This window comes from Lissotriton helveticus, chromosome 5_1 (assembly GCF_964261635.1).
Source record: "Lissotriton helveticus chromosome 5_1, aLisHel1.1, whole genome shotgun sequence".
In the NCBI taxonomy this organism is placed as follows: Eukaryota; Metazoa; Chordata; class Amphibia; order Caudata; family Salamandridae; genus Lissotriton; species Lissotriton helveticus.
This window is the reverse complement of record NC_136065.1, coordinates 791,535,323-791,561,499: the sequence shown is the minus strand read 5'-3', so window position 1 is coordinate 791,561,499 and position 26,177 is coordinate 791,535,323. Positions and strand designations below refer to the sequence as shown.

General features: G+C 46.1%; 1 protein-coding gene across 1 annotated transcript in view; it reads left to right on the top strand.

The window, feature by feature from the left end:
• SGPL1 (sphingosine-1-phosphate lyase 1) overlaps positions 1–26,177 on the top strand; it is a 405,741-nt gene that overhangs the window by 286,456 nt on the left and 93,108 nt on the right. Inside the window, exon 11 of the mRNA XM_078643255.1 lies at positions 717–955. Within this exon, the coding sequence (XP_078499381.1) occupies positions 717–955 (239 nt within the window). The remainder of the gene's footprint in view (positions 1–716; positions 956–26,177) is intronic.

Sequence of the window (26,177 nt, the reverse complement as noted above, 5' to 3'; positions counted from 1 at the left end):
CCCGAAAACTGTTTAATCTGACAGAAGAGTTAATCATTTTGACCAAGCAATGGCATTTTTAAAATTATGAATTTTTCTAAATCTTTCCAAAGAACAGAAATCTGGAACACCATGTAGTCAGTGTTTTAATTTAACCTGATGAATAAAGTTCTCCAGTTGTTTTTAGTGTCTGTGAACTACTACTACTAATCAATAAGCTTGTGCAAGGCCCTCTGTTTCAAATATATTTCTTTGCCATGTTATTTTCAGGAGTATATTGGTCAGTGAAGCTTGTGTAATATCACATGTAACCAGGGTTTCATAATCTGACACCTTTTTGGCAAAATTATCTTTTCAGTTAGTGAGATGAGCTAATGCAGAGTCAACTGGGCCAGTGGGGCAGCTAGCCCTCTGGCAGCCCATGGCTGTTACTGCAGTTGCGGCCCGCGGCGGCCGCATCTGAGAGACAGGGTGTGGGTGCTTGCTATTGCCACCCCGAGGCAGCATGTAAGAGTGGGGTGAGGCTGCAGACCCTAAAACTTGTAACCCCCCCCCCACGCCACTGAAGTGGGCAAATATACAATGTTTCAATACCGTTCAGAAGATGTTTTGAAAGTCAAATTAATGTGCACTACAGACACTATTGAAGGTGGATTTTCATATTTGTGTTGGTTTATACTTTTTATTTGGATGTCTGTGGGCGGGCCTTTATCTTTTTACTATTTTTTATCTTGCAGTATGGTTTTGCACCAAAAGGATCATCAGTGATACTCTACAGTGACAAGAAGTATAGACAGTACCAGTTCTTTGTCGCACCGGACTGGCAAGGAGGGATCTATGCCTCTCCTAGTATTTCTGGTTCACGTCCAGGAGGCATCATTGCAGCTTGTTGGGCCACAATGATGCACATGGGACTTTCCGGCTATATTGAGTCTACAAAGAAGATCATCAGCGTGGCACGTTTCATTGATCTGGAGTAGGTCTTGTTTTCTATATCTATTTCTGAAAAAAAAGTTTTCTAACTTTTAATTACAAAGAGGCAAAAATGTGATGATCATAAAATGGATCTGGACAGCTCTTACAACCATTTACTGTATATCTTCTGTTGATCTCTAACACTATACAAACCCTAATTGCCCATAAGTATTTGAAAATGGACTGGTTCAGCTAGTGAAGTGCTTCTGTTGTGTTAGCAACCATGTTGCAAACAATCATTTATTAATCTGTTTCTATCAGTTACATAGATGACAGTGCTGGCATAGGTCTCTTAGAATCACACTGATCAAATGGTTTATAACTGGATAACTACTTTTTAAGTGAGGTATTTTCTCTGTCTCAGTAGGTTATTTGTTACTGGAAGTTCTATAATTTTAGCAGGAGTCCACCAACATTTCACAGATTATCATCCATACAGTCATCACTAGCTTGCCTCATTCTGGCAAATTATGTCAGTGTGACATAGACCAGCAAAGAAACAGTCTATATGGGTTTATGGAAATGCTTTTCCCATGGACTCATACTTATCCTCCCTACATGTAGTCTAAAAACACTGGTCAGCTCAGCATCAAAAATCAAGGAGGTGCTGCAAGCGTTTTTGTTAGTATAATGTCAGATTCTTATCTTAAAAAGGGGTTGAGTCCATTTCACTTACTTATCATTAGAAACTATCTGCTTTTCATAATAGTGAATATATAAGTAATATAGAATGTATTACTGTATTCATGTATCACTTGCAAATGAACTCTAACTCACTATGCAGTAATTTCAGTTCCAAATACGTTAAAGTAAGATAACATGTAGAATATCCTCCCTGATCATAGATTGCCACCCTCTAACATGCCTATTCCAATGAATGGATTTGATTTTGAGGGACTCCTCATTCTCATATCTTACAGGATGGGAGCATTTAGAAACATTAACCATGTACATTTTTTGATGCTGAGCAGCTGGGGGAATAAAGGGTTCATCCCAGTGATGTGGTATGTCACGCCTCACTGTTTATCTAGGCGGAAATTGTGGATTTCTGCGTTAAGGCTCATGTACTGTTGGGCCTGGTCTGCCTCCCACTGCAATGCCAACCCTTCCTACTACACAGCTACTGGGATCTGAATTTAAAGTTGGTGCTCAGGGGTCATCACATGTAACTATATGTGGCAGCAGTGGCAACTTCTTCCCACTTACAGCTTCCCTCATAAGACCAGGTTCAATATCTTGGCTGAAATTTCCCAAATCTATCTAATAACTTATGGATGAGCCCAGTTAGTGTTCCAATTGTGTATTTCAGGGTGCAAATCTCCTTGTATAAGTCAGATACAGAGTTGATAACTCCGGAATCAACTAGGACTACATCAACAGGCGGAGAAGTGCTTGCTTTGTTGACATCCACCCTTTCAACATGATCCTCAGTAGCAATGTTAGTCTCTGGTAAGTCTAGCAAGTGTAAACATATTTTACTGCATGGAAGCTCTGTGGCAGATGTTAATAAATCAATGGATGTACTTTCTGAATCGTCCTCGAGCATTACTGGGACTTCCCAGGGCGGAGTAACATTTCCAGTGTTCGTCCTGCTAAACATACTGGGTATGCGCCCTTTATTGGCAGTTGGTGCGTAGATTGTATTGGCTTTAGGTTTAGGCTTAGGCTTGGGCACAACATCAGTAGCAGAAGGAACCAGTAGGCCTGCGTACTCAGACAGTAGGTTGTCGATGCGGTCATGGACACCACTACCCTTGGCAAAGGTCTGCATCTTTCTAGATTTCTTCTGTGCTTTGTGCACTCCACCAGCCCAACTACCCTTCCACAACCTTCCTTTTCCCCATTGAGCCGATGAGCCTCCACCACACTTAGGAGGAGAAGAAAAAAAATGAGAGCAGAGTGATGCAAATGAGGCCCTGGTTATATAGAGCTCAAAAGGTTGGAAATAAAACAAGTTCCCCAGGCAGAAAAGGCCAATGGTGGGTGACTAGTGGAGCCCAAATATATTTATAAGGCGCACAGTTCGTTAGATGGAACTCCAAAATGCGGACGTAAGAGGGGTGGCCCAGCCTTTGACGGGCGATGACAGACGGGCCCGTCCAAGAACTGGGTGCTTCCCCCACAGCAGGACCTCTCAAATCCCTTTATGTGCCTCCAGGCACGAGAAGGAGGCAGGAAAGCAAAGGAGTCTGGGGGTGTGGTCCACTCTTCCCGGCTCGTTAAAACTTTGTCCCGTGTAACAGGACCTCTCAAGTGCCTTTATTCGCCTCTAGGCGTGCGAAAATGAGGTAAGAAAGCAAAGGTGCCTGGGGTCTGTGGTCCGCTCCCCCCGGCTCCTTAAAACTTCGTACTGCGCGGCTGGACTTCTCAAATACCTTTATGCGGCTCGAGAAAGTGAGGCAGGAAAGCGAAGGAGCCTGGGAAGCTGGAAGCTGATCATTCTTTACTCAACTACAGCATACTGATTGTTCTTCACATCCATGCACCAGTTGAATCGAGAGTATGTAGCCTTAGGGCTAGAGCGGTCGACCTTGAAGCTGGGAAACTGGGTCGGAGTCTTGGCAGGGATGCTCAACATCTTGTGATTCTGGGCAAATCACTTTATCTTCCCCTAACAAAAATTAACGTGTCCGTCTGTAACGAAATAGGGGTTCATGTAGAGCGCTCTGATATACCTGTTCTCTTCGGGTCAAGTTTGCGCTATATAAAACTCTTAAAAAACAAAATCCAGACAACCAACAAGTCAGTGAAGAGCTTACTGAGAAATGTATCGCGATAAGTTGTGGATGGATGTCTTCCCACTTGTAACTCTGGATTTCTAATTGAGTTTTCTTCAAGTCGTCATTTCGGTATTTGTTTCTGATTTTCTACACTGGCAACAAGCATGCACTTAAGGTGAAGGTAAGTCCACCCTTTAGCACAAGGGAGGAAAGGGTCACCTGCCACAGAATAATACTGGAGCATAACTGCGCCTCCAATTGATAGCTAAAGGGAGATTGGCTTAGAGCCAAGAGACATATATTGCACTGCAAATTCAATCTAAACAAGAATACAGTACAAAAATATGTGTTCGAGGCATGTGGGCTGCTGAATTTATATCTATGCATAGATCGCCGCCTAGTGGTGGGTCCGGATGATTGCACATTGTTGTCCTGGAGGAGTCTTCGAAGTATCACGAGATAGGTGGCTCCTCCCTGGACTACAGTGCGCATGGGCATCCCCTCCATGCTCAGATTTATTTTTTCCGCCATTGGGTTCGGATGTACTTCTTGACTCACGTTCGGAAATTATACTAGTTACTCTTTTTCGAGGCCAAAAGGTCTTAGGGGCGTCTGTATAGTCTTTCGTTCGGTGCCTTTCAGCTTTCCTGTTCTTTGAACTCGACTTCGGAAGACTGTTAGTCTTCGACGCCAAAGGCCCGTCGACGATGGAACGGAGCCCGTTCAAGCGCTGCCCCGTCTGCAACTCTAAATATCCACACATCGACGTGCACCCGGTGTGCAACAAATGTCTCTCACCGGATCACGACGAGGCCAGTTGCATGGCCTGTTCGAAGTTCAGGTCGAAGTAAACTCTCCGTCTTTGACGCGCGGCACGACAGTCGGCGCGTGAATCGGCACCAGACCCAGAAAACATCTTCGGTGGTGACGACGACGAAAATGTACAAGACGACGAACCGGAACACTCGGACCCCGCGTCGGAGCCAGACTCCACCTGCCACGAGGACGAGGAACAACTCTACGTCCATGATGAAGACATCATCGAGGTAGGAGACGACGCACAACCTCTCAGAGCCGTGGACGACGACTCAAGCAAGGAGCTAGGCCCAACCGCAGTAGCGGGGCCCCATACAGACACTTCCACGGCTCAGGTCGAGGCATCGCCGGAAGGCCTTAGCCAAGATCTTCGACAACGTTCTCTAGTCCCGCTTCCAGGCCAGACTAAGAACATTTCCTAAGAGCCATCGGTAGATCGAGCACTCTCAGTGGAAAAATCGAAACCGAAAGCAAAAGACACAAAATCGAAACCGAAAGTGTTGACTATAACCGTCGGCTCGAAGACTTCGGGGCCGTCCAAGTCAAAGCAAGTGCTCGACCCCTCGGAGTCGACAGGGGGCGTCGAGCCGTAGATCGGAGCTACAAATCCTGTGTCTGCTGTTAAACACGTCACGCTCTCGTCGACGTCAACGTCGACGCCCAGCTCCAAAGATGGCGCCTCTTCCAAAGGACTCAAGGCCCAAAAAGCAGTCGATCCGAAGATCCAGAAGCCGCAACGGGTCAAAGCCTTCGAGCCCAAAAACACCATCGGCTCAAAGGAACAATCCTCCTTCACCATCACAGGCGTCCCTGCTTCGCAGCAACGCGTCGAGGCGACGACAACGCACAAGCACGCAGAACAGTCGGAGTCGGTCGGGTCGAAGCCTTCGGAGCAGGTTGGTCCGTCGCCGATGCCTTTGGCGCCTATCAAATACGGCCTGCCCCCAACGGCTTGACCTAAGGCTGTGCAACCCCAAAAGGCTACAGACTCGTCCAAGGAAACATCAGTAGCTGCACCCGCCCAGCCTCGGACCGAAGACGTACAGTTCCAGCCACCAAGCTACGACGAGCAGTCAAAGTTATACATCGACTCCGATTCAAGCAGGCTCACCGTTTACAAACGGAAAATCAGACCTGAAACACCTATGGAGCCTTACAAAATACCTCTGAAGAAAAAGAGAGACTCCACCACCTCTCCAATTCTTTTTGAACCCATACACACATATGGGCAAGGCTATTCCTACTCACCCGCAACAGTCACTGAGGATGTGGGGGACGAAGACAATGAGGAGCAGTTTAACTACCCCATGGACACAGATCAAGATGAGTCACAGCCATGGGCTGACACTGTTGACCCTGATGAACCACACACCACCCCTGACATTGTCATATGCGGTCAAAACTTCGCCTACTGAAGACACTGCTGCATTTAACGCGCTCATTGAAAGAGCGGCACATAACCATGACGTGGATATGCACGCTGACCCCGTAGAGGAAGACTTCCTTTTTGATACATTCTCCACATCTGAGAAATCTATAAAAACTCTACCTATGCTCAAACATGCCAGTGACATTTTTAAAGAGCCCACTAAAGCAAGGGTGATAAACCCGAGAATTGAACGGAAGTACCGGCCTGCGCCCGTGGACCCTACCTACATCAAGGGCCAACTCCCACTAGACTCCTTAGTGGTGGCTAATGCTCGCAAAAGGGCCAACTCGCAAACAACGGGTGATGCTCCTCCCCCGGACAAGGAATCCAAGATCTTGGAGGCCTCTGGAAAACGTGTGGCTTCTCAGGCTGCTAATCTTTGGAGAATCTCCAATACCCAAGCCCTGTTAGCAAGATATGACAGGGCACACTACGACACTTTAGAGCAGCTACTGCAACACCTACAAGATACTTATAAGGAGGGAGCAGAAATGCTTATACAAGAGGGAAAATTAATTTCCAACGCGTCCATTAAGTGCGCGTTAGATGCAGCCGACACAGCAGCTAGGGCCATTAACACTAGCGTTATGCTAAGGAGGCATGCCTGGCTCCGCATCTCTGGATTTAAGTCAGAAATCCAGACTACCCTGCTCAATCAGCCAGTAAACCCCAACTTCCTGTTTGGTCCGGAAGTAGACACCACCCTGGAGAAGATTAAAAAGGACACTGAAACTGCGAAATCCATGGGGGCTCTGCAGTCTCAGCAGTTCAGGGGCGGTTCCTTTCGTCGCTCCGGTAACAGGGGAGCCTCAAGAGGATAAGCGTCACAACAAGCACAGTACAGCAAGGGAGGCACACAAACCACCTATAACTAGAACAATAGGGGTGGATATCGTGGAAACAGTACCAAAGGCAGGGGACGTGGCAATAATAATGCCAGATCCTCCGCCACTAACAAGCAGTGACGTCTTGTCACTGCCCCCCGCCCATATAACACCGGTCGGGGGGAGACTCCAGCAGTTCCTGCCAGTCTGGGAAAGCATAACCACGGACAGGTGGGTGAGACAACTTATACAACACGGTTATGGTCTAGAACTAACCTCCACTCCACCCAACATACCCCCAAGGCACCGTCCTATGTCCGCAGAGCACATGCACTTATTGCAGCAAGAAGTCATATCCATGCTGCAAAAAGGGGCCATAGAGCTAGTGCCTGCAAACCAACAGGGAACAGGGGTGTACTCTCTGTACTTCTTAATCCCAAAAAAGGACGGATCCCTCCGGCCCATTCTAGACCTCAGGCCTCTAAACCAATATATCCTATCAGAACACTTTCACATGCTCACGTTACAGCAAGTTCTACCGTTGCTCAGTCAAGGGGATTTCTTAGCAACCCTAGATCTAAAGGATGCCTATTTCCACATTCCCATTCACCCCAGTCACAGGATATACCTCAGGTTCACCATCAACAACCAGCATTACCAGTTCAAGGTCCTGCCTTTCGGGGTCACTACAGCCCCAAGAGTGTTCACAAAGTGTTTAGCGACAGTGGCCGCGCACCTTCGGAGACAACATATCCATGTCTATCCGTATCTGGACGACTGGCTAGTACAAGCAAAGTCAGCCCAGCAGTGTGCCAACCACATGTCCCGCACAATCCACCTCCTACACAATCTGGGATTTTCGCTCAATTACCAAATGTCCCATCTTCAACCCGCACATGTACAGCAGTACCTAGGCGCAGAAATAAACACGCTCGCTGCCAAGGCACACCCAACTCCGCGAGAGTCAACAGCATGCAACTGCTGATTCAGAGATTCAGGCCACAACACTCGCTCCCGGCGCAGGTGTTCATGCAGCTGATAAGCATGATGGCCTCCTGCATCTTTTTAGTCCCTCACGCGAGGCTACATATGCGTCCGCTTCAGGAGTGCTTAGCACGCCAGTGGAACCAGGCTCAAGGACAGCTAAAAGACCTAGTGTTGGTGACCGGTCGTGCATACAACTCTCTGCATTGGTGGAACACACAAAACCTTTGCAGGGGACAACCGTTCCAAGAGCCTGTACCACAAATAGTACTGACAGCGGACGCATCTCTCCAGGGCTGGGGAGCGCATGTCCTCCATTACACAGTGCAGGGACTATGGAAACCGCAACAGCAGAAGATGCATATCAACTTACTAGAACTGATGGCAATCTTCATGGCACTGAAGGCATTCAAGTTGCATCTCTGCAACAAAGTCGTGTTGATCCGGACGGACAACATGACTGCAATGTATTACATCCAAAAGCAAGGGGGGACACACTCTCCACAATTGTCACACCTAGCACCAATGCATGTGGAAGTGGGCCATTCAAAGGAACATGTTCCTCATGGCGGAACACCTCCCAGGGAAGGACAACCAGATGGCGGACTTGCTCAGCAGACACAGCCATCAGATGCACGAGTGGGAGATACATCCCTCAGTGCTCAACCATACTTCCGTCGGTGGGGTCTTCCAGAGATAGACCTATTCGCCACGCACGAAAATGCAAAATGCCGCACCTTCGCCGCCAGGTTCCCACACCCGCAGTCTCAGGGCAATGCGATATGGATGAACTGGTCGAACAGATTTGCGTACGCATTTCCTCCAGCTCCACTCATTCCGCTAGTGGCACGCAAACTGAGGCAACACTCCATGACGCTCATCCTAGTTGCTCCAACGTGGGCAAGGCAAGCGTGGTACACCACGTTCCTAGAACTTTCCGTGGTTCCCCACGAGCGCCTACGACTCACACCCAGTCTCCTCACTCAGAGCCATGGAGACATTCAGCACCCAGATCCGCAACAGTTGAGCCTTGCAATATGGCTCCTGAGGTCATAGAGTTTGGCTACTTAGACCTCCCTACTGACTGCATGAACATCATAAAGGAGGCTAGGCGACCTACCACCAGGGCCTGCTACGCGGCGAAATGGAAGCGTTTTGTTATCTATTGCTCCAATAATAACATAAATCCACTCGACGCTTCCACGCAAAACATCATATGTTACTTGCTGCACCTATACAGGTGTAATCTAGCGTATAGTTCCATCAGGATACATTTAGCTGCAATGGCGGCTTATCTACAAAATAGACAGCACCTATCCCTTTTCAGAGTGCCTGCCATTAAAGCTTTTATGGAGGGACTCAAAAGGGTCATTCCTCCAAGACACCCGCCTTCGCCTGTCTGGAACCTCAACATAGTCCTCACCAGGCTCATGGGCCCCCCATTTGAACCTCTTCACTCTTGTGAGATACAATTTCTCACATGGAAAGTGGCTTTTCTGGTGGCAATTACGTCGCAGCGACGAGTTAGCGAGCTGCAAGCCCTCACTATTCAGGAGCCTTTCATTCAAATACATGCTAATAGGATTGTGCTGTGCACCAACCCTAAATTCATGCCCAAGGTAGTGTCACAGTTCCACATCAACCAAACTATTGAACTACCTGTATTCTTCCCAAATCCTGATTCAGTGGCAGACAGAGCACTACACACACTAGATGTTAAAAGGGCTCTCCTGTATTACATAGACAGGACTAAAGATTTCAGGAAAACTAAACAACTGTTCGTTGCCTTCTCTCCACAGCACAAGGGCAACCCAATTTCTAAATCCGGTATAGCCAGATGGATTGTTAAGTGCATCCAGATATGTTATCAAAAAGCTAAACGCACGTTAACAGTTCCCCCAAGAGCGCATTCCACGTGCAAGTTGGGGGCATCCATGGCTTTCCTAGGTAACATTCCTCTAGAGGACATATGTAGAGCAACCACATGGACCACCATACACATATTCACCAAACACTACTGCGTGGATGTACACTCAAAACAGCAAGCTGCTGTAGGTCAGGCTGTTCTCAGAACTCTTTTTCAGACTGCTGCAGCTGGCACGGGCAACCGCCGCTAAGGAGAGTACTACTATTTATTCTATGCATAGATATAAATTCAGAAGCCCACATGCCTCGAACGGAATATGCTACTTACCAGTATGCATCTGTTCTTGGCATGTAGGGCTGCTGACATTTATATCGCCCACCCTCCTCCCCGGTGCCTGTCGCAGCTGTAGCACTCAGAACTAATTAATTCATTCTCATGCATGGTCATCACTTACTGTATCACACTCCATCTCTGCCACAATGGCGAAAAACAATCTGAGCATGGAGGGGATGCCCATGCGCACTGTAGTCCAGGGAGGAGCCACCTATCTCGTGATACTTCGAAGACTCTTCCAGGACAACAATGTGCAATCATCCGGACCCAACACTAGGCGGCGATCTATGCATAGATATAAATGTCAGCAGCCCTACATGCCAAGAACAGATGCATACTGGTAAGTAGCATATTCCTTATTTAGAGGTATTGTACGTACATACTATTTGGTTTTCAAATGATACATTGCGGAGCAAGTGAGAAGACAATATACACAAAGCATACATACAGTGAACATACACAGCAAAAAAATCTGGGCTGATAAGAATAATTAGATTAATAGGTAAATTCTCGTATAACCCCAGGGAAGAGCTCTACAGAATGAGATGAACCTAAAAGGCAAAAACTTACACATATATTTCAAACTGTCTAATCATTCATAAACTCCACATTCTCACACACGTCAAATGGAACAAATAATAAAAAAAAGACAAGTCATATATAGAAGAGGCAAAAACAGAAGGAAAATATAGGGCAAATAGTGTGTGTAATGAGTGCTCTCAATGGTTTGTTGCCCAATGGTTTCTGTCTTGCACGGTGCCGACGCGCGTTTCGTGCAGGGCTAGCGAGTAGCCATCACCTTCCTCCGGGCACTTGTAACTTGAATATCTAAAAAGAGCACTGGGGTGGGGAGGACCAGGCAGTAGGGGATAATTTTACAGATACAGCCTGGATCAAAAATAAACACTTCTTAAGTACAGCAGCTTCGAAATAGCTATAATGCAAAATTAAAGCACAATTAGAAACAATCTCTCTAGGAGCAGATAAAAATATAAAAATATGGTTTCGAAAGAAACTTCACCTGAAATGAAATGTGCACAGAAGAGGAACTTGTGCTGATAGATCCCAAACTACTAGAGGGAATAAACCAGAAAATACCCCTAGATAAAGCCGGTCAGATATAGGAATATTCGCATGGGCTAGATCCTGGGGCATATGTAGTTGACAAGAAAATAAATGAAAAGTGAAATCAAACCAAGATCCAAAGATAACCAAAGTGCTCATAAATAGAAAAATGGATGTTAAAGGAGAGAGTGCAGCATAGGTACCAGCTAACTTACTGAGAATCCAGTGAAGGATAGATATTCGAAGGATGCTCTTTAGTCAAAGGATAAAACTGAAAGTGCTCACGCACTGATGAAAAGCGATTGAAGGGGGAGAAGAAGTCCAGGATCAAACAGTCTGAGTCACAGGGATCTGCAAGAACAGAGACCAAGCAGCACAAAGAACTTTGAAAAGACCAGGTAGATGGAAAAAGTTGTCAGAACTACATAAATGGCCATTGGTCTACGAAGGTGTACAAGTTATACTCATGTAAAAATAACTCGGGCGCTTTACCTGGAGAAACAAGTCTCAGAAAAATGAGGATCTGGATGTGAGAAGGATAAACAGCAGCGCACACTCTCTAATGGTCGCGCCTTTAATCAGCGTACCGAGGGCCAAAATTCTGTGGAAGAATGAAAAGAATTTGGTAAATAGCGACTCCAATACCAGAAATCAAGCTAAAGTTAAAGCTGCCTTTTGACACAGACGCTCGGCAGAAGAAATGATCAGAGCTGGCAAAGCAGCGTAAGGATCTGATAAAAATACCAGGAGGGCTTAACACGTAAAAGAAATGCAAATGAGAAAGACAGGTACGCTCTAATCTAATGGACCCAAATGGGTTTGAAATCCCCGTAGTTAGCATGCCTGTAGCCGAAGCGGCAGGTCCTCAAGGCCTAACTATAGAGAATAGAATGAGGGGCCAAGAGTCTCACCTCAAAAGTAGAGGAGGTTTGCGTTGTCATCCCAGCGTAGGCGATAGTCCGACTGGGTTAGGCAATGTGATATCGGTGGGCTCTAGGCCCACATGCTGAGGAAATGAACAGACACCAACACCGTGATTATAGTTGCTGGTAATGGCCGCGAGTACGTGCACTCGTGCTCCTTTATTAGCAGGGCTCCTAATTGGTAGCACCTGTGTTGGATGGGTGTAGGTGAGTGTATGGGCCAGCCCTCGAGGGAGTGGCTAGCAAAGCATTCAACTGTGTCCAACAGGACACAACAGGCACAACGGAGGGCACCCATTGAACGGAAGGAACACCGGTTTCTCCTCCCGGAGCGGCGGCAGGAATCGGGCGTCCCGGGCTTCAAAGCAGTGACTGAGTCCGTCTAGGCCGAAATTCCAAGGGGTGAGGTAATTGGCTGTGGACGTCTTCCTGCTATTTATTGGCCCGTAGCCGATCGGAGCCAAGATTCACAGGGAGCGGTGTATTCTGACAAAAGCAGGGCACGCTAAAGATAAAGGACGGACTCCTGAGAGGTACCGCTACGTCCAAGATAGAATTCAACTAAAGTAATGGGAGAAAGAAAGAAAGAACGGGCAGACTGCCCGACTGCTCCGCCATCTTGGGGGTAAATGCTGTTATGTAGAGCTGGTCCTCATAAGAATGAAAGATAACATGGGGATCAAAATAGATCTCCAAAAGGGTCAAAACAGAAGGGGGAATACACAGGATGGTATGAAGAATGAGTGGCAAAGAGACAAGGTGGCACAGAGTCACCTTGGTTGAGCCCAACCTAAGTAGATGGCCAGATAATCAGTTAACATAAGTCCATCAAAATGGGTGCCACCAAGCTCTCAATCTAAGTAATGGAAAAAAACGGACAGCACGAGGCAGTACACAAGACTGTGCGAGGTCTTTAGGGATCTTGAATAAAAATAAGAAGAGCTAGAAGAAGGGAATTACCTATAACGGACAAAGAGTCTAAAAGAGGGTATGGGTGAATGGCGTACACAGTCCTGCCCTCTGGTGAAGGCCACCGAAGTCCAGAAGGACTAAAAAGCTTGAAGGCAGTTAGGTCAGAGGAACATTAGGGATCAGATGGCTTGCTCCCAAGGGGTGTGTTCATTCAATCCTTGCTTCTCGGAATGAAGAAAGTAGATCCAAAACACTTCCCTAGTTTTGCAAAATTTGCTATCGTCCCGACCTTTCATAGAGGCGATCTTCTCTAACACTGCCCATTTAACATCAGTTTCCGTATGTCCCATTTGAAGCCAATGGTGGACCATAGGTGCAGATGTTTTGGAGGTATGGATATTAGATTTATGCTCTCCAATCTACGTTGTGATCTCTCTGCCCGTTTTGCCTGCATAGGAACGATTGCATGGGCAGGGAAGGCAGTAAACCACATTTGTGGTCTTGCAGTTGGTCATTTGGTTCAATTGGATTAATTTGTTCCTGATGTTGTTCTGGTCGGCAACAATGGCGTTATTGCATGCCTGGCACCTGCCACATCGGAGGTTGCCTTTGATAGGGGTGTCTCCTGTTTTAGACTTTTGTAGAAACAAGTCAGCTTGATCAGGTTTAGCCCTCACTAGGACGTTACAAAGGTTCATTTTTCGTCGGAAGGCAAAAATGGGTTTGGGAAGTTTCGGAATGTCCTCTCGAAGATTGAGCAAGTGCCATTCAGAATAGATGGCTTGTAGTATTTTGTGATTCAGGTTAGAGTGGCGAGTCACACAGACTAATTTCTTGTCCGTGGAATCAGGTTTGGGTATAAACATAGAGTCTCTATCGAAGTATTTAGCTCTCTTATAGGAATCCCGGACCAGTCTTTTGTGATATCCTTGGGCTAGAAGTTTGGTATTAAGGATATCCGCATGTGTGTCAGTCATGGATATTAGTGCAGTTACTGCGCAAGCGCAGGAACTGGCTGAAGGGGATCCCATCCTTTTGGCAGTGGGGATGGTAGCTGCTGTAGTAAAGGAGTGTGTGTTTCACTGTGGGTTTAGTGTAGAGGGATACAGCGATGTGGTGGTCTCTGTGTTCTATCCAGACATCGAGAAATTCAACTTTTTTTAGGGGTGAATTTAAGATTGTGGTCACAGAGGTTGATTCAATCCAAACATCCAAAAATTGGTTCAGGTCAACCTCATCCCCTTCCCAGACAAAGAAGATGTAATCGATGAATCGGTGCCATGAAAGTATATTTTCGTAAAAAGGGGCAACTTGGTTGTATATGAACTTCTGCTCAAAGTTGATCATGTACAGATTGGCTATGCTGGGGGCACAAGCAGCCCCCATGCTAACTCCCTTCACCAGCATGCACTTAGCCACGCAGATAAATCATTTAAAAACAAGATTAATAACAAACGGCAATGTGCAAATTGGGGTTATAGATTATTTCCTGAGATGGTTAAATACAATATATTTACAGCTTTCACCCTAGGAAATGGAGAAGGCTCACTTTAGCAGAATGTGTCTATACACTGAAAGTAAGGGGATTCTTACCTCTTATGGAGCTGAAAAACAGATGGCTTTGAAAGGTGGTAGGACTTTTACTTTGGTGACAGCTAAATGGCTTACAACTCGGAATGGGAGAGGTATTTTATATTAGTAAGTAGAATGGTAAGGGTGAGAAACTCATTAAAAGGGGCAATTCCTATGAAGTGAGGTATTATAAATTGGAACAATTTTTTTCACTACGTTATCTTTTGAGGACTGGAACCTATGTTAATATTTGTAGTTGCTGTATATAACCTGTTGTACTTCTCAATGCAATGCTTTAGATCCAGCCTTTATCCATTATTTCACTAAAGTATTTGCATTGCCTATTGTTGGTACCATACAGTGTGTGGTTCTGAACACTCAATTGTGGTACTCATACCTTTAGGGTATAGTGCACATTTTTGTGCCAGTGTGCCACTGATTGTGCACAATAATCTGTGGGTTCTTGGTTGCAAGAACCATGTGTGCACGTCAGTGCAAGCCTGTCTGTGCACAGGAGCAAAAATATAAGGTGCGTCTGTATACGCAGTAACACACATTTATGTTATAGGACAAAAAATGGGACAGGTTGCACAGTAAGCATACAACGTATACACTGCCACCAACATTCCCTTGTGAAAAGGACAAAAAGACAACCTGGTAACTATACCAATATTCACAAAGATTTCCCTTAGCTTAATCATTTTTAAACAGAAGAATCTACAGAGTAATTTGTTTCATAGTAGAACGAGATCACAGCTTTAAGGTTAATTAGTATAGAAAAAGTATTAAAGATACTTTAAAGGTTTCCAACTCATTATATACTGTTCAAAGTGCAGTTAAGGTTCCCCTGAAAAAAAGTGGTTGCCACCAAAAAGCTGTGATAAGGATTGCTCTGTTGCATGGTTTTCCCCATTATACTCTGCATATGGGTATTCCTTATTAAGTCAAAAAGACCTTTAAAAAAATAAAAGTTAGGAAAATCAAAAGCTATAAATCCAAAATTGAAAAAATAGCAGAGCTGGAAAAAAATGAAAATGTGAAAAAAACACTTAAAATTGGTAAAGGACAGGCTTAGTGTTTTGGTAAGAGTTGTGCCTTAGAGGTAGGGTAAAGATACGTTTTAGAGATGGGGCTAGTTTTAGGTTATGTAGATTAGGAATAAGTTGGTGTGGGCTAGAGTTTTGCTTAATGCTAGGATTACATTTAGAGAAGAGGTAAAGGTAAGATATTGGTTTAGTTTAGGGTAATAGATACTGTTAGGTTTTGGGTTTAGGATCTGGTGGCGAACCTTTAGGCATTTTTGCTATGATTACTGATTTGGATGATAATGATAATCCACATTTGTAAAGCGCACAATTACCCGTAAGGGTCTCTAGGCGCTGGGGGCCGTCGGGAAGATTAAGCAAGCTATTGCCCAGAGTCACATGGTGCTGGGCTAATCTGCCGCCGGTGCTGGGGATCGAACCGTGATCCCCAGATTCCGGAGTCAGTCGCCCTGGCCGCGGCGCCACGATGGGTAAATATGGTTGTTTATTTTAGGCCCGGTATATGAGTAAGTGATGTGTGCATCTGATTGAGACTTCTAGCCACAGATTCCTTACCATAGAATAATTCCCAGGTTTCAGACTGGATCTGGACATTTTTCGGGAGCAGTACTCCTGTGCACCGTTAGGAGGCATTGTTCGGCTCTGCGTTGTGTTGTCTAAGGCTTAAGTGATGTGCGTGGTGCCTATACAGGCTCCACCCCAGATCTTTCTTTCCACACCATTCAGTAAAGATCCAGAGAAGCATTTCCCCCAGTCTTTTTTGACTGACTTTTGTTGACTTTATCAATGCTTTTTTGAACCTTTGCCTCCTGGTATGGCAGTATAACAATTAGGGGGTTTTACCCAAGTATGGTCACTGGGACCTGGGTGGACTAAGTATTAAGAGGAAGGGGTCCCAGTAAAGACGAACAGGACTTAGGAACAGTAAAAGTATAAATCACACAGACAATCAATCAATCCACATTGTTTTAATCACAATGGGGATAAACAATGAATATATAAGAATTGGTACATCGAATACGTAGTTACAGGTAGTGCCCCAAAAGAAGTGGGGGTGAGGGTTGAGGTTGTGTGAGAACGTAGTGCAGGAGAGCAGGAATGGTTTAAAGGTGACAACCAATCAACAAATAGAAATCCTTAAATTGATAAAGTTACACATCATGTACAAAACACAAGACTTGTTAGTCAGTTTTCAAGTTAGACATACTACACATTGTTCAATTTATGAACCATTGGGACGTGAAGTTGACATACAAAAACAAGTGGTTGTCGACGTTTCGACCCTTAAGAAGGACGCAGGATTTAGTTGTATCCTTGCAGTAGGGTCTTCATCAGGACAGGAGGACGGGGCGGACGACCTAGTCGATATATGAATAAATTACATCTAGAAGTGGGACAATATCCCTAGTTTTATCATAACATAACATAGCACACACCTCTAAATGGGATAGGTATAGGGTCGACAGGTAAAAGCTTGAGTCATGATTATGGAAATGCAATATAGTAATTATATAATGTCAGATTAATATTAATGAGATGAATGACATAATACAATACATTGATAATATAATGGTAAAGGGGGAGCTGATGGATAGAACCGGTCACACGGAGGTGCACAAGGCCAGGGAAAGCAGATCAACAATGTAAGTATCACTAAAAGGTATTGACATATATCGTGGTTGAAACATCCACTAACACAAGGGCTTTAATACCTAATTTTACGATAGTTTAACATAGGTCTAAGGGGTGAGCATGAAGAATCAGGTGAGTTACTGAGAGGAGAGACTCACCGTTCTTTTAGGCGTAAAATATTCACCACTTGGAGTTCAGGGGTCAGAGAGACCGGCGATTGAGTTGAATCTGCCGAGATCAATAAAAAAACGGGAGGGGCGGTTACCCAAGAACAAGAAAACTGAATTGAACGGCAGATTACTCACGACCAAAATGGACTACATTACACATGGAGGCGGAGGACTCACCCGTTAGTCGCGTTCTAAAGCGCATACAGCTTACGGTGAACCCATCATGGGGATTTAGAACATGAAGTAGTCATAGGCAATCAGGCGAACCGACGGTGGAGTAGAATCTGTCGGGATTGATAGGAGAGGCCCTTGTCAGGGAACACAGTAATGTAATCAACTCATGGCACGGTAATAATGGGATATGAGCAGCAGGGAGGAAACTCACCAGTGAATTGTATTCAAAACGCGGTGACCGGACGGAAATCTCAGCGTCACGGTGTTGAAGGGAGATGGAATCTCACAATATCTGAGGGGCGAGATAGAATAAAAGCCTGTGTGAAAATGTGTACAGGCGACCCTCAGGGATAGTGATATAGGCGGATAATTAAACTGTAATCAAGAGACCGGGGAGAGAAAAGGAGCGCACTTACCCAAAGCGGAATGAATCTCGCTGTCAATGACGCTCGGGTTCGCAATGGCGAGCCACGCTTCCGGATTGGTTAAGTTACCATGGAGATGGATGACACGTGATGCAAAGCACCCGTGTAGGGAGAGTAGAAAGTATTCTGTTGCCAAGTAACCGTAAACTTTGGCATTCAGACTTCTAGGAGGACAGGAACAAACAACAAGTCTGATACTGGTACTGAGATATGGTCCTGATCAATTTAGCCGGGGAGTCAAATGGTAAAAAATTCTCGAATAGTGGATATATTACCAGCGGTCGGACTAATCATTGTGCAGTTTGAAAAAAGGGGGTTATATATCCAACCTAGGGTGGTCACAACTTACATACCTTGGACATTCAGAATCCACAATGCATATCAATTCCTTCAACCTCAGAGGGATGGCGTACCTCTCACATGAGGGTAAAGGCCACCGATAAAGGATCTTGATTAACATATTATCAAACACATGTCGAGTCTATGCAACAGATAAAGCTGAACAAGATAGTGGTTTTAGAAGGTATACCTGTTCACGCTAGATTGCACAGTAGAAACAATCAATAAATGATGTAAGTTTGCGATTGTGGTTGTCTGTGTGATTTATACTTTTACTGTTCCTAAGTCCTGTTCGTCTTTACTGGGACCCCTTCCTCTTAATACTTAGTCCACCCAGGTCACAGTGACCATACTTGGGTAAAACCCCCTAATTGTTATACTACTTCGAGCAGACGCTGGTCTGCGAGGTTTTCGTTCCATGTCCAATTAATTTGGCTACTGCACACAATGGTAGAAAGGGAACTCCTCTCCTATTCTGAGGATTATATCGATAAGCTCTTAGAAAATCCAAATAACTTTTTCATTTCCAATGACATTCCAACCATTGACTTCACATTAAAAGATAAGATCTCTCGTCTTGAGCGGTTGGAGAAAAAACTGGTCCGCACCAGGTGGCATGGCCATCTCCTAACGAGGTACCTCAAAGAAAATATTATTCCAGTTGGGCTTCAAATAAAAATCGAACCGGCCATCTTCATAGAGGTGCCAAAGTTCAAAGAAGGGTTCAGTCACGTCGCAAACAATTGTTCCCGTCATTGGATGGTCCTTGGAGTGGAAACGGCCGCAGAACAAGTTCAACTTATTACTGCCGAAATCAGGACCCTAAAAGCTGAGATAGCAGCAGACGCCAACTTCGCCAGCGCCAAAGAAACTCTAACTAACCTTGAAGCATCTCTTAAGGATTTTGATTTAACCACTCAAAACCGAAAACTGGAAAAACTTGCCCGCGACATACGGCTATACGATAAGAAAAAAAACTTGTCCCTATCTACACGAAGATTATTCGCTGGTAATATATCCACTATTCGAGAATTTTTTACCATTTGACTCCCCGGCTAAATTGATCAGGACCATATCTCAGTACCAGTATCAGACTTGTTGTTTGTTCCTGTCCTCCTAGAAGTCTGAATGCCAAAGTTTACGGTTACTTGGCAACAGAATAAGTCTTTCTACTCTCCCTACACGGGTGCTTTGCATCACGTGTCATCCATCTCCATGGTAACTTAACCAATCCAAAAGCGTGGCTCGCCATTGCGAACCCGAGCGTCATTGACAGCGAGATTCATTCCGCTTTGGGTAAGTGCGCTCCTTTTCTCTCCCCGGTCTCTTGATTACAGATTAATTATCCGCCTATATCACTATCCCTGAGGGTCGCCTGTACACATTTTCACACAGGCTTTTATTCTATCTCGCCCCTCAGATATTGTGAGATTCCATCTCCCTTCAACACCGTGACGCTGAGATTTCCGTCCGGTCACCGCGTTTTGAATACAATTCACTGGTGAGTTTCCTCCCTGCTGCTCATATCCCATTATTACCGTGCCATGAGTTGATTACATTACTGTGTTCCCTGACAAGGGCCTCTCCTATCAATCCCGACAGATTCTACTCCACCGTCGGTTCGCCTGATTGCCTATGACTACTTCATGTTCTAAATCCCCATGATGGGTTCACCGTAAGCTGTATGCGCTTTAGAACGCGACTAACGGGTGAGTCCTCCGCCTCCATGTGTAATGTAGTCCATTTTGGTCGTGAGTAATCTGCCGTTCAATTCAGTTTTCTTGTTCTTGGGTAACCGCCCCTCCCGTTTTTTAATTGATCTCGGCAGATTCAACTCAATCGCCGGTCTCTCTGACCCCTGAACTCCAAGTGGTGAATATTTTACGCCTAAAAGAACGGTGAGTCTCTCCTCTCAGTAACTCACCTGATTCTTCATGCTCACCCCTTAGACCTATGTTAAACTATCGTAAAATTAGGTATTAAAGCCCTTGTGTTAGTGGATGTTTCAACCACGATATGTCAATACCTTTTAGTGATACTTACATTGTTGATCTGCTTTCCCTGGCCTTGTGCACCTCCGTGTGACCGGTTCTATCCATCAGCTCCCCCTTTACCATTATATTATCAATGTATTGTATTATGTAATTCATGTCATTAATATTAATCTGACATTATATAATTACTATATTGCATTTCCATAATCATGACTCAAGCTTTTACCTGTCGACCCTATACCTATCCCATTTAGAGGTGTGTGCTATGTTATGTTATGATAAAACTAGGGATATTGTCCCACTTCTAATTGTAATTTATTCATATATCGACTAGGTCGTCCGCCCCGTCCTCCTGTCCTGATGAAGACCCTACTGCAAGGATACAACTAAATCCTGCGTAATTCTTAAGGGTCGAAACGTCGACAACCACTTGTTTTTGTATGTCAACTTCACGTCCCAATGGTTCATAAATTGAACAATGTGTAGTATGTCTCACTTGAAAACTGACTAACAAGTCTTGTGTTTTGTACATGATGTGTAACTTTATCAATTTAAGGATTTCTATTTGTTGATTGGTTGTCACCTTTAAACCATTCCTGCTCTCCTGCACTACGTCCTCACACAACCTCAACCCTCACCCCCACTTCTTTTGGGGCACTACCTGTAACTACGTATTCGATGTACCAATTCTTATATATTCATTGTTTATCCCCATTGTGATTAAAACAATGTGGATTGATTGATTGTCTGTGTGATTTATACTTTTACTGTTCCTAAGTCCTGTTCGTCTTTACTGGGACCCCTTCCTCTTAATACTTATTCCTGATATGGCAGGCATGTTCACAAGGAAGGCTAGTTTCAAACCCTTTAGCACCTGTCAGTGACGAACCCACACCTGGTCTGTCTTTAGTGCCTTGAACACAACCACAACACCGACACCTGCGTTGATTGACTCACCATGCACCCCAAGTCATTGAGGCAAAGCGGTCCCTCAAGCTCCTGGCTACGCCACGTGTAACGCCACGATGGTCTTGATCCCAGTTGTGAGGAAGGTCCAAGGATTGGCCGCAGAGCCCCTCCAAGCGCTCTTCACAGTTGAAGTACGGGCTTTCAGGTAAGTCCCACAAATAAAAAAAGAGTAAGAATTTGAGGAGGTCTTCAACTTTGCCTTGTCTGTCAAAGTCATCTGACAAGAGGTGAGAGAGTCAGCATTCAAGAACTGGCTCCGTGGTTGAGCATGTGCCAGGGTGGTCTCGCACCTCCTGGAGCTGGAGCAAACCCCTCCCAAATACGGGAGTTTTATGAGGCCTTGCACCTCATATTTAGGTGGCCTGTGCCTGCTAAAATGCCTTTAGACTCCCTGCTGGTCTTCCACCTATTGGTTCACCCCCGGCACCAGTTGGGCCCCTTACAATCATGAATAGATCAGGAGCGTTGCTGGTCGAACCACCTTGACCTTTCCCAGCTCCACTGCTGACATCTCTGGCGCCCACCGACAGCAGTCCCCATTCTTATCCCGGACTTTGGCACCGAACCTAATGGGTGTTGTCTGACATCAGGGCCTACTGAGGGCAGACCACCCAGGCTAGAGCCTGTACCCTAGTCCTTTTGGCTAGTACTTGGGGATCATTTGGAGGGGCCACTGTCCCCTGTTGAGCACAGGTCCCTAGATGTCGCAGAGGACCCTGATGTGAGGATCTGGTGAATGTCAGTGATCTGGATACCTCCCCAGTTAATGGTTTGGTCTCTCCTTACCGTGAATTTGGAGGAGGTAGCGTTCATTCGCTTTAGTGGTGAGGAGGGCAGCTGAGGTCCTGGACTTTCAGCTGCCCTCCGTGGCTGTCAAGATGATTGTCTTGATGGAGGTTCTGCAGCCAGGAGTCACCCCATCCAAACCGCTTCTCCCTTTTAACAAAGCCCTCATGGACTTCCTACTTGAGCCTGGTCCAAGCCCTGTACAAAGGCTACTGTGCATAGGTCGTTAACCTGTCACCATCCCCCGCCCCAGCCGACCCCAGTTTCCTCACAACACACACCTCCAAACCTCTCCTTTCATGGTAAATCCTTGCTATTCCTTATCACTCCTCCAGACTGTGAATCCAAGAGTGTAGATACCTTGGGAAAGAAGATGTTCTCTTCTGCCAGCCTGGCACTGCGGCCAGTAAACACCATGTGCCTTTTGGCCCGATACTCCCACTCACTGTGGAACTTGGTTGCTCAGGTGCTGCTCATGGCCAGAGAGGAGACCTGAACCATTACCTCTCAAACTATTGCTGACAGATGAAATGCACCTAAGTTTGCCATACTCTGTGGGTTGGATACAACTGATTTGCTAGGCATATCTGTTTCATCTTCCATGGCATTGCAGTGCCATGCCTGGCTGGGGACAACTGGCTTTTCTGGGGATGTCCAGGTCACGCTCATAGACATGCCCTTTGATGGCTCCCATCTCTTCTTAGACAAGGCAGACTCTGCACTAGAGCTCTACAAGGAAAGCAGGGCCACAAACAGTTCCTTGTGCCTTTTCACGGCCCCTTGCCAACCCCAATCTGCCTTCCACCGCATTTGTGGCCATGGAAGGGGCTACCAGCTGTGTCTATGCTTGCCCAGCCATCATGGCCAACCGGCTTTCCAGCCCTTGCGTGGCAGAAAGCAAGGTGCCCACAGTCCTTGTGAGTCACATAGCCTGAGGTTGGCCCAGTACCCCACCCCGGCAACTGCAGCCTCCAAGCCCCTTTAGCTTGCCCTCCAACCATCATAGACAGCTAGTGGGAGGCAAGATACACCTTCACCTGCACCTCTGGAAGTTGATAACATACGATCGCTGGGTTCTCCAAGTTGTCCACAGGGACTATTCCCTCCCCTTTGTAACTGCCTCTCCACCCATGCCACCTATTTGTGATAGGCTGATTAGACTACATTTCATTGATCCACGAGAAAGTGGTGATTCTCTTGCCAAGGGAGCCACAGAGAGGGTGCCAGTATCAGAAGTAGGTTGTGGTTCTTATTCCTGCTACTTTCTGGTACCCAAAAAGGATGTAGACTGTTGTCCTTTCCTAGAACTACGCCCTTTCAATCTCTTCGTGAAAAAGGAAACTTCAAAATGCTTACGCTTGCTCAAGTTCTGTCTGACCTGGACCCGGGAGACTAGACAGTAGCGTTAAACTTGCAGGCTGCATGCTTCCACATCCCACCTGCCACAGACGTTACCTGCTGTTCACGGTGGGCCACGAGCACTTTCAGTTTGTCATGCTCCACTTTGGCCTTACCAGCACCCCTTGGGGGTTCAGCAAGGTGATAGTTGTTGTTGCTGCTCATGTGCGGAGATCAGAGGTGCCAGTCTTTCCCTATCTAGAGAATTTTGAAGGCGGGCTTGCCCCAGGCAGTAATCTCACACCTATAGAGTACGGCGGATCTCCTGTACTCACTGGGGTTCACTATCAACGTGCTAAAGTTACACCTGTTCCCTTCTTAGACATACCCTTTCATCAGAGCTGTTCCGGAGACAGTGCCGTTTCGGGATTATCCTCCTGAGTGGTGAGTCCAGGATACTCATGCTATGATGCAGATGTTTCAGCCTATATCCTGGATTTCGGTGAGACAAGACACTGAAGCTGGCGGGCCTCTTGGCCTTCTGCATCCTGCTCGTAATGCATGCCTGTTGGCATATGCAAGCTCTGCAGTGGGACCTGAAGTTCCAAAGGGCTCACCGTCCGGGGAATCCCTCTGACATTGAATGGATCTCTGAGGGCACTGCAAAAGATCTGTGGTGGTGGCTGACATACTGCAGTTGGGCCAGCGGCAGACTCCTCTCCCTTGTCCAACCAGATCTGACGGTAGTGACAGATTTATCACCCTTGGGCTGGGGTGGCCATCTGCGAAAGGTGGAAATCGGAGAACTCTGGTCTCTGGCTGAATCCAGACTCCAAATTAACCTTCCTGAAGTCCTAGCGATCTGATTGCCAGTAAAAGTCTTTAAACCCCTCCCTCAAGGGAATATTAGTTCAGGTGTCCATGGACAACACAACCGCCATGTGGTACTGCAACAAACAGGGCAGGGTAGGGTTGTGGATTCTTTGTCAAGAGTCTGTGTCTCTGGGCATGAGGGTGGGATGTATGACGTTACAACGCATACTTTTACCACGCATACTTTTACAACGCGGTTTTTACCACGCATACCTTTACAACGCATAGCGCTTAGAGGTGCTGGATAGTGGTAAGTATAATTTTTTATTCCAACTCCAGTCCCCGTGGACACTAGGGAAGGTGTTGGATAGAAAATTAAACTTATTCCCTATCCTAGAGCGCCCCCCAGCGCAATGCGTTGTAATGGTTTGCGTTGTAATGCCAGCGTTGTAATGGTATTGCGTGGTAAAAAATGCGTGGTAAAGGTTGTATACCATGAGGGTGACTTCAGATCATTTCCCTGGTGGTTAAACACCTGGCAGATTCTCTGAACGCCAGAGCGGAAGAAATCAGCTGAGGATGCTTAGTAAATCACAAATGGCATCTCCATTTGGAAGTTGTGCAAAGCTTCTTTAAGCTGTCGGTAGAGCCTTGCTTAGATATCTTCACCACTGCTAAGAATGTGTCTGCAGTTCTGGGTGCTGGAGATACCAAGGTGGCTTTTGTTCAGAGACAGTTTTTGTCTCAAGTGGATTTTCGGTCTTCTGTACACCTTTCCGCCAATACTACTCCTGCCCAGAGTTCTCAAGAAGATTGGGGACAACTGTGCCAAAGTCATCCTTGTGGCTTTTGACTCGGCTCAGAGAAAGGCTTCCCGGGTTGTTGAGCATGTTGATCGGTCCCATGATCGGGCTGCCCCTTTGAGAGGATCTCCCATCGCTACATCAGGGGGGTTTTGCCACCTAAACCTGTCAACATTCTGTCTTCATGCGTGGAGATTGAGCGGCAACAGTTGACTGCTTTTGACCATCTACCCGAAGTCTGTAATGGTATTTCGGTAGCTCAGCATCCCTCCACCAAGAGAGTATGTGCCAGCAGTAGGAGCAAATTTGAGGCATGGTGCACAGAAAAGCAGGTTGACCCTTTATCAGCACCTCTTCCCCAGGTTCTTTAATACATTTTTACCCTGGCCCACAGGGCTCTGTATTGGGCACGTTGAAGGGTAATTTGTCTGCCATCTCATTTTTTCTGTGATTGCCAGATCAGCCTTCTATTTTCAAATCTTCCCTGCACCTCCCTTCGTTATGCCTCAGTTTGGTTCTTACTTTTCCGATATGCGCTCCCTTTAAGCCACTTCACACCTGCCCTCTGAGGCTCCTTACCATCAAGATGGCCTTTCGGGTGGCAATTACGACTATATGGAGGGTCAGCAAACTTAGTCGCTGTAATCTCAGCCACCGTGCATTTTGTTCTACCCATACAAAACAGTTCTTTGGAACCGAGCATCCTTGTTGCCGAAATGTAGGCCAGTCCATCACTTTGCCTACTTTTTACACTCCACCACTTCCCGCTAAGTAAGAGGAGAGACTCCACTGGCTGGATCCAAAAAAGAACGTTGTTGTTCTACCTTGATCACACAGAACCTTTCCGAAAGGAGATCAAGTCTTTGTGGGATATATCAGAGCCAAGAAAGGAAAGGCCTACAGAAACCAAACATCTCCAGATGAATGGTGTTCCGCATTAAAATGTGCGACGCATTGGCCAAGAAGCAACCCCTGGGAGTGCTTATGTGCTCATTACGCCAGAGCGAAGGCTGGAACCACAGCATTAGCATGCGGAGTCCCAGTCCTGGACATCTGTCAGGCTGCCACAAGGGCTTTATTGCACTTGTTTACCAAGCACTACTGCCTGGATAGTCAGGTCTGTCAGGATCGGCATTTTGCGCTGGGGTGGCGCCTATATAGGCACCAAGCATGTCACTTTCGGTGCAGATGATGCCAATTACGTCATGCAGAGCCAATCTATGTCAGGGGTACTGCTCACATTTTTCTAGATTTAGTCTGATGCCTGGGGAAAATTCTACGATAAGGAA